Source organism: Amblyomma mixtum, chromosome 2 (assembly GCF_055824585.1).
Source record: "Amblyomma mixtum isolate Tamu chromosome 2, ASM5582458v1, whole genome shotgun sequence".
Classification (NCBI taxonomy): Eukaryota; Metazoa; Arthropoda; class Arachnida; order Ixodida; family Ixodidae; genus Amblyomma; species Amblyomma mixtum.
In genome coordinates, this window is record NC_143013.1 from 127,901,916 (window position 1) to 127,911,293 (window position 9,378).

The 9,378-nt window shown below is 44.1% G+C and overlaps 1 protein-coding gene across 2 annotated transcripts; it reads left to right on the plus strand.

Moving 5' to 3' along the window:
* The first annotated feature begins 1,354 nt into the window (after positions 1 to 1,354).
* Positions 1,355 to 9,160, plus strand: LOC149360841 (uncharacterized). 2 transcript variants are annotated; one of them, XM_089569406.1, is made up of 6 exons: positions 1,355 to 1,567; positions 2,317 to 2,456; positions 4,331 to 4,398; positions 4,633 to 4,682; positions 6,213 to 6,293; positions 8,171 to 9,160. In XM_089569406.1, exons 1-6 carry the CDS (start codon positions 1,448 to 1,450, stop codon positions 8,255 to 8,257), a joined length of 546 nt encoding a protein of 181 aa, XP_089425532.1. In that variant the 5' UTR covers positions 1,355 to 1,447; the 3' UTR covers positions 8,258 to 9,160. The 2 variants fall into 2 exon arrangements, with proteins under 2 accessions (XP_089425532.1, XP_089425533.1); XM_089569407.1 differs by having other exon boundaries at positions 1,559 to 1,697.
* Positions 9,161 to 9,378: the final 218 nt, after the last annotated feature.

The following is a 9,378-nucleotide window of genomic DNA, read 5'->3' on the forward strand; positions in this document are numbered from 1 at the left end:
CACGGGGGTCCTCTTGCTTTTCACGTAATTCATTAGTAGGAATTATAGCTTGACTAACGCGGCTTTTCACAAATTTCCAGAAGCTCTTTGGACTACTTCTAAGTAAAGATCGATGAGTGGTGGCAAGCAAATTAAATCTCGCTTGCGTTAGAGCCCTAGTGTACTCGTTTTGCTACGACGGCATAAGCGGTCTACTTTTCAGCAGTGGACGATTTTTTCGCAGCACGGAAACGCTTGCCGTCTGCCGTTTGCCGTTGCCGTTGCCGTTGCCGTTGCCGTTACCATTACCGTTGCAGATAATCAGTTAAGGAGCCCAGCGTACCACGGCACGTTGGATGATTGATAAACCTTCATTAAAGGAACGTACATCTTTATTAGAAGCGTCGCTTTACTTTGAAAATAATGCCCACATTTGTTCGACTAAGCCTTTAGAATTTAATAAAAGGCTGTCGGAAAATCAAGAAAGAGCGGTATTGTTAGCGACAAAATTAGCTTTATTATAATCCGTGATACGTTTCAGGCGCTTGTTAATTTTAGAAGCTGGTAGTGAAATAGAAAAATGTACAATTACATGACCACTGAGCCCGGGCAAGTGAGTTGTTGGTGAAGAAATATGAGGTGAAGGCTTTAGTACCAAATCAAGAGGGGACGATGTGGCAGGAGTAAGAAGTGTTTTTGAAATAAGAGAGTAGAATTCGTTTTCCACAATAGTTAATGCCTTCAATGCATATATTAGGAAGGTTTGAAAAAATGTGGAGTACCAGACTAATTCTCTTTATTCTTTTCAGTCTGCGTAAAGTGTTCCGGACAAGAATGTAATAAAAACATGTGCCCGTGCCGGCAACTGTTAAAACTTTAATCTGGGCGTGATCTGGGACAAAGCGGGAAAGCATTTCCCGGATCAAAAATGCCTATTTTCTCCTGAGTGACATCGAAGTAAAAAAAAAGAGAAGGGAGTGCTGTCCCAGAATATAATCAGAACTACAGAATTTTAGCGCAGGCGGACACACCTGTTACATGTTTTAAATTAATCAGTTGTTTTTGCTCCACACAAGAGCACAGAGACTGAGGTAATTCCATGAAAAGCTAGCATTGGTTGAACAGTTCGTGTCAGAATAAGCTCAGCTAGCGAGAAATGAAGCTCTTCATGCGATGGAGAATAGTGACAGGAGCTAGTTTTTAACTTTTGAAGCACAAAGCTTTTGTTGCTACTGCCGAGCCTTGAATTTATTGTGTGCATTACGTGGAAGCTTGGAGCTAATTAACTTTGCTCTTTCTCGGTGCTTCTTGACGCTGCGTGACAGGAAACCATACAGACAAAAAGAATTGTTTTAAAGAGAGAGAGTGGAACAATCCCCACTGGGAGCTAGAATCATACATACTGGTCGTACGTTTGAATTCGCACTTTTTGCAGCTGTTCCTCCTCATCTACAAACCCAAGACTGCAATGAAAACCTACCTCGTGGTTTCGCTGCTTGCCCTCTTTAGAGCAACCATGGTACTTGGAAAGTTGGGACCACCTAGTGGACCTCACAGCCTTCAGTCCGAAGCGATTGACCCTCTAAAGGTAGCCGTGAAGAGCTACTTCTCAATGAAGGAAAAGCTTTTCAACGTTGATGGTAGAAGTCTTTAAAATAATAATTTTTCTGAAGTATTGCAAAGGGCCTACTCGCTGTTTGCCACCTTTAGTTCTTCATGTAAGTGGAGCCTGCGTGACGTAATAAGTTGCGTGACCACTTTAAAACTTGTTTTTTGCACGTTCTGCAAGCGATTATACTGTTTATTTCAATTTCTGCACTACGTTATTGCAGTTTAGTCACGTTTCAGTGTCTTTTCTCCCGTACCTTAACTTAATAAATATCCATATAAAGCAGTTATCATTCGCCGACGAATTGTTAGCAGAAGATTTTGGACATACTAGACGATGAATATAAATGAAGAGGAGCCCATATGTCACGCAAAATTCAACTCTTTTCGAAGACTTCGGGACAGATGCGGAGCTTTGAAATGCAGCGTATTATGAACGGTGCTTTGCCACGAGGTTAGGTAGCACAGTCGTAGCTATAATGCATTACTCTAATATCTATTGTGATATAAATGCAACAAGAAATGGATACGTTAGGAATTCCCCTAGCAGTGGTGATTCTTGAAAGCTAAGAAGGAACGATGTGTATTGCGGTTCCCAAAGTAGTTAATAACTTCAGGACTAAGCATCTTTTAATCTAGAGAAGACGTAATTGTGGCATTATGTTTAGGCGGAAGAAATGTATCTTCCACTTCCGAATAGTGCTGCTTTTGTGCTTACTTTTCGTACAGGCTTTCGCCAGCTTTGACAACGTAGTATCCATCTCGGACGTTGATAATGACACAATCTTTGAGTGCATGTCTGTCAAAAGGACAGAATATGATCCCGATCATGGTAAAATCACCTACGTCTGGATCTTCCCGTCGACTGGGTATGCCCTGATCGCATATTATGTTCTTCCCTAATGGCTTATTCAATGCTACTGCTTTTGCCATTCTAAACACAAGATGATGTGGCCCCTCTGCAAATGAGGAGCTTCTTCATGAAAACCTCTGTTGCAGCACTGAATTCCTCCATAGCAGCAGCAATTATCTTTTTGCAAATTTCCTAGCCCCGTCATTGCATTTCAATAAAATTTGAAATCCTCCAGCTAATTAATTTCATCACAACTTCACATCAATTGTCATCAACTGTGTCAGGTTTAGAGCCGATGCCCACTTTATATTGGTAGTGTAGGAGAGTATATGCTGCCACGGAAGCTCAATGAAACATTCTGAATTTCAGCTTCTCAAGCGCTGCACTCATATTGAAATATACCTGCGCTTAAAAGACACGGACTGAAAGATAGAGACACACACACACACAGCGCTGGACTTACAACTGAATTTTTATTCGGGAAACACTGCTCTTTATACCCTTACCATCTTCCATTTTTATCAGCTGCTGATGTGTATAAAGAGCAGTATTTCCCGAATAAAAATTCAGTTGTAAGTCCAGCGCTGTGTGTGTGTGTCTCTATCTTTCAGTCCGTGTCTTTTAAGCGCAGGTATATTTCAATATGGTAAACCAACTCGCCCAATAAACCACTCTGCACGCTGTACTCATTTTTTTCGAAATAGATATATTGTCCTGAATACAGCTGGCACACTTCCTTTACCTTGTTTGTTTCGCCCTTATAAGTAGTTACTGGGATTGGAACACGTACGGTCTACTCGTTTACTGACCGTGATATAATAAGCTGGTACATCGCAAGAAACTTTATGCGGACATGGAACTCATGCAGGGGCGGCCATCTGGGAGAAATTTCTTTTAATCTCTTTCATCGGAATTGTTTTGACAAGATAGGTTTTTCGTGTTCCGGTATTTGCTTTTTAAAATAAAAGAACGCTATTTCCGATTCTCAACAATACATGTCCCTAGCAAGTCTATTTTATCTCCCTTTATTTCTCTCAGGATATCATTTTCTATTAACTACTCAGATCGAATCACATCCACAACGATTCACCAGTTAGATTTTTGCTTAAGTGCTTGCTCCTACCTGAATAGAGCTGTAATTTTCTTGCCTTAGTTACTCAGTGCGGCGGTAAATTTTGAAAAGCTGCTTTTGTGGGTTATTTTTCTGTATGTGAACGAGTTCACTATGCAGCTGTTTCGCGGTTGAGGACGCATCACCTTATCATCACGCACAGAAGTATTGTTATTCAAGGTATCTGCTCTCTTGAATGAAGACTACAATAAACACAGCTGCGCACTGCGGCGGTACAATTCTTACTTCCCTCATTTATGTTATGAGATGTCAAAAATTGCATGTATGCAGAAGTTGAAGTGTGTATTGCATATAATAATAGATAGAACTTTCTCCTTCACGGTGTCTGCTGTCATAATTACCGTTAAAGTGAAAACTTCTCCGCGTTCCTGAATGCGGTCAATATGTTCGCGTGTGTGGTGCATGCTTAAAATTACACTCATCAATAATAGGACTTTTTTGCCGACACTACAGCATTGCGTGTCAAAAACCGGTTGCAGATTAAATTTCAGATTTTGCATTTAAACAATAATGATTGGTTTTAACTCCTCTTGAAACAAAACTCTTGTAATACATATAGTAACTCTCTAAGAAACGATAAGTTTCTTTTTGATTGGCAGTATGTGTTCGTGCTGAGCAGGTAGTTTTCCGAGTAATTGCTGCGCACATCAGAATGTTGCTTCACTATTCTTTCACTATGCATTCGCTATGCATTAACGCACTGTATTTTTCTTTCAATAATGCAACGTGAATTTCTTCTCTTTTTGAAATGAAACCAGGCAAAAAATACCCTTGTATATACACCTTGGAGATGCCCCTGGAAAGGTTTTGGTGACCCTAGATGGAGGTATGTGAAGTATATTTTCTAAGAGCTCCCAGTTGTTTCAGGCAACTTTTTTCTACGGCAAAAAGACGGAGCTCCGAAAAGAAAAGCTAAGCCGACAACTTCGGTAGTCAGAACCCTGCCATGATTTAAAATTTGATAAAATTATCACAAGCGTATTTTGTGCAAGAAATTCTTGTAGCTATCATATGCAAAGCAGGTTGAGGAATGCCCAACTTTTTTAACGTTCTATTGCAGCTTCGGAGTCTTTCACAGGCCACGCGAAGCACTTCAGGCTGTCTCAATGCGTGAGTTTAATAGCACTCAATCCTCTCTAGACAGCAGGTTATCAAATAGAATAAATACCCTAAAATATCACTCATATTGGAGCTCACGACATTGGCTTCTTTTAACTAGCCCACTTAATGAGAAACAAAGGTTCTGGTTTTAGTTATCTTTATGTAAAATTTGAAAGAAAATATATGACATGGGGAGATAACAGCGGCGGAGATCCAGCGTAACACTTAGTTACTTTGGACATGTATATCAAATTTCACACGCTACTAATCAGCAAAGTTCATCATAGCTGTATATTCATGCCATTGATTTAAAGTATTATAAGTAGTGTTTGAGGTGTACGATATGGAGGTTTTCAGAATGTGCTTGGAACATTTAGCCTAGAGTCTGCAATATTATTTCTGCATGGGCGGATAAAGTTTGGTAATCGGCGCTCTTCTCGCAAGTAGCAGAGTGGCAACCGAACATACAGCGCGGGTCCGCAGGGCACGGAGAGGCAGAGATGTACCGTTACACTCAGTTCGCACAAAATTGATATGATAAGAAATTATACATGATCATCTAGTGATTCGGAGGCTTGGGTGCTCAAGTTAACGTTTACCTGCGTTGCTGCCGGCGTCTTCGTCAGGAGGAACGGAGGGGCAACGGAGTTGATCTTGTTCGTTCGCTCAGGTGGTGCTTTTCCTCGATATATGGGGTGCCTAGGGCAACTGGGAACTGGTTGGTTAGTGGTGTCGTCTCTGCCTTGCTCGTCACTCCCCTGCCCCGCTTTCCTTCGTCCCGCCTATTCGGGAGATCTTCCCAGGCTGAGGCATCTCCCTCACCCTCCTCCTTGCGCAGCCAACTGCAGCATTCCCAGTCCTCCCAGGAACGCCTACCGGCGTGGGGTCTTTTCCTTCCTGCAGGTGTTTTTGTCAATGTTGCCAGATGCAGCTTCTGTTCCGTCCCGGCAGCCTAATTGTGCTGCCTTCTCCAATATGGCGGACACGGTCGTACCCACAAGGTCGCTGAACGCAGACAACTCCGTACGAAGCATGGAGAGAATTGAAGGAGCTGCAGTTTTTCACTGCCGCTGTATGAATGGGCCAGTTTGCTTTGAACACACCCCCGCCAGCTCACTTGACCTCTGAACACTTGTAGGAGTACGAGTGCAGATGAGGACCATTCTCCTGTCATTCGGATCCCTAATGAGCATTAGAACCAGACATGCAACGCTCTTGGTGCCATACAGTCTCTTGCTCAAGGCTTTCTGGGTCCCAGGGAAGACGCTGACGGAGGCAGTGGCCCTCCATAGACACCCACGGCGCTGTCACAACAGTCGCTGCGTTGCAGGTGGAACAGCTGCCGACAGGCTAATGTAAGGCTAATCCCGCCTCTACATTTACGCGACCACCACCAGCGCTTGACGCTTCTTATGTGTAGACGGAATGCTTGTTTAGTCGTATTTTTAATCTTTCCCGCAAAGAGGTGTAATATTGAATGGTTATTGGTATTCTTTCAATATCTCTCCATATCGTACTTACCTTTTCAACAACTTTCAGATCCAACTGAGAGAGAAGGAGCTTTCTATTAGACAGACTATGAAAACTGCGTTGTCGCCGACATCGAATACCATGGGCATCGTAAGTACATTGTGTGTTCAGCTGTGTAGCTGTGTTGCGTGTATCTGTGTCTTCTCGGTACTCACCTACGAGTCCGAAACATGGAGGCAAACCAAAAGGGTTCAGCTTAGGTTAAGGATAACGCGGCAAGCTGGGTAAAGAAAAATGATAGATGTAACGTTAAGAGACCGGTTGCGGGCAGAGTGGATGAGGGAACAAACGCGGGTTAATGACAGCCTGGTTGAAATCAAGAGGAAGAAATGGGTTTTGGCAGGGCATCTATGGACCACTGGTCCTTAAGGGTAAGGGAGTGGATCCATGAGAAGGGAAGTGTAGCAGGTGCCGGCAGCAAGTTAGGTGGGCGGTTTGAATTAAGAGGTTTGGTTGGTACGATGACTGCAGGAGGCAAAGGACAGTGTTAGCTGTGTGGACATGACAGAGGCTTTTGGCCTGGGCAGTAGGGGTATTGTATAAAGACAGCATTATCACTACCTGATTGAGTGCACAGAAATTTTCACACCCCTGTTATCGTCGTGACATTACGTTCGATCACACCTGGAAAGAAAATGCACTCTGAGATCTAGCAGAGCTGCTTTTCTAGGGCGGAATCTGGAGCCCATGTTTTCGCGTAGTTGCTGGCGCCGCTGTACTGGCATTCGCGTGCCCTCTTCTCGTGCCTCTCCTCTTAGATGATGAGGGGGCAGAGAGAACGGACAATGAAGCAGGCAGGAGATAACGGAGAAAGCTGAGATTTGGAGGAGAAAGAGAGCACACATGTCGCCGAGCGAAGGATGCGACTGCACGCTTACGCAGGTATTGCCAATACGTGTGTGCGTTGCTCACCTGCACGACCCGTTTTCGGTCGCGACGCGCTCTGATTAGCCACTGTGCGCTCTCAAGGGCGCACTAGTGCTCGCCTCAGTGATTCTACATCGAACCAGTTGCGGCCTACCACATGAGTTGTCGCTGGAAGCCCATAGATGGTGCCGAGGTAGAGCGTATGCTTGGAACGCTGCATGATTTTGGGAAGTCCGAGCCACAATAATGGGCTTAGCCGAACAAAGACAATGCTTTCCGGATGCTCCACACATTAGCACTATGCCACAGGATTCTGAGTAGACCATGCACATACCCTCAGCACCCTGAAATGCTCACTGCAATCCGCCCATAAAGCAAATGCAATCGTCTGACCCTAAATTATGGGGTCAGTGCTTTGTAAATTTTTCCATGAACAAACTAGCGCTGCTCACTTTTTGTACCGTTCGTGAAAACGGTTGCCATTTTATAGGTAATCTATTATATCAGTAAGTCATAGGCAACTGGACAGTTTATAAACATTCCTTGTAAGCTAAGTGTTGTCATTGTTACAAAATCCCAGCAAGAAGAAAAGACAGCGTTAAAAACCTGCAAACCAACCATACCAGAGGAGCTGTTGGAGTGTGCAGGAAGCCTAAGAGCGCGACTGTGTCGTTCGGTTCAAGTTGTTTTGTATGTGTTGAAGTACACCAAGTACTTTTACCGCTATAGCGTTAAGGGTACCGCTCAGCGGAGGACCTGCCGCTGTGTGGCGCTAAAATTGTGCTTGGTTGCGAGGATAGTGACGTCGGAACCGCAAGACCTTATGTGGGGAAATCAAACACCAAAGAACGATCAGAAATTAGAGGAGTGCCGACGTCGCTACGCAATTTCTTACTGTGTGTTTTTTGTTTCTGCTTCTGTATTTCTAAGCTTCGTGTCATGAATGAAATTCAGTTGCAAGTTAGCGCTTTTTACTGTCTCCCTTGCTTGTCCCCGTCTTTTTGTATGCTTACATTTTCGTCAAAATTGTTTATAACTGAAACATTAGTTTTTTCTCCTTCCGGGATTTTATTCTTATTTCCCTCTTCTTTAAAACGCAGAGTGCGCACTCTGGACTCGGAGGGAAGTTAAGGATGCGGTGCCGCAAGACTGCATTGACCACTTTGTCGACGCCTGTGGCGTTATAGTGTCTCCGCACAGCAGGGATCTCTGTCCGGATGGAGAAGGCGACTACTGACGGCGATGTTGTCAACGTGCGCTTCCGCGCAATAATTTTATGAATGCATGATTATTCTGCACCCGACGTTTAACAGCTATGTGCTACATGATCAATACTTGACACGAATTCTAAGGTGCATAATTTTTGCTGATCACTATGCTTGCTGGGCGTCGTAATGCTGCAAACTCTGCGGAAGAAGTTTCTTGGATGCGTACTTATGAAGCTAGGTTCCGTCACAATGGCCAGTAATCAGAATTATATGAAATCACAAGGGCGTGTATAATAAGAATCGCATAAGAGCTCGCACATATTTTAGTTTATTAGGTGCCCGGTGACTAATACCAACAGCTGTTTACGAACGGTGCACCGAGGATTTGCTAGTTAGTTCCTATAAACCTTCTCCAAACTTCTCTATTATTAGAAAACACTCCTGCCGCCGTGTTTTGTGCTGGAGAAAATAACGGAACGCACGTAACGCACAGTTCAGAACCTCATGTGCGAAGGAAATGCTGGGATGTAAATGATATATGTATTAGTTCAATATTCCTATTGTTACATGGTGGGAAGAGACAGAACGCGGAAATATTAAGACATGATGAAATATGCTCTACTGTCTGTGCGCTGCTCATACCGTCGGGACTCACCCACTGTACACTGCTCCTAAAGGATTGTCTAGTACATAGGCCATGAGGGCTTAAAGCCAATCGGGTGGCCAACGATCTTACTCGCGAGCGAACTTACTGCGTGAATCCTTACCCGTACCTCATCCAACTATCACCGAACTATGGTGAACGGCTCGAAATCCTGAGACTGTTCAATAGGAAATATTGTCCTCCCCATGTGAAGCTCACCCCAGAAGAAACCACATTCTGCAGCACCTTCCCGAACCTCCTCTTGCAGAGCCCGACCCTCCTCCCCCCCCCCACCCCACCCTTTTCCGATTTACGCCCACCTGTCCCAGGTGGGGCGGTAAGCCCATGCCTTTCCACATTTCGTGGAGATGGGCCAGCAAACCATTTCACCTGACAAAATCACGGACATCAGACAAGCGGTAGGAGGCAACCCTGACCTACAATGATCTGAAGCACC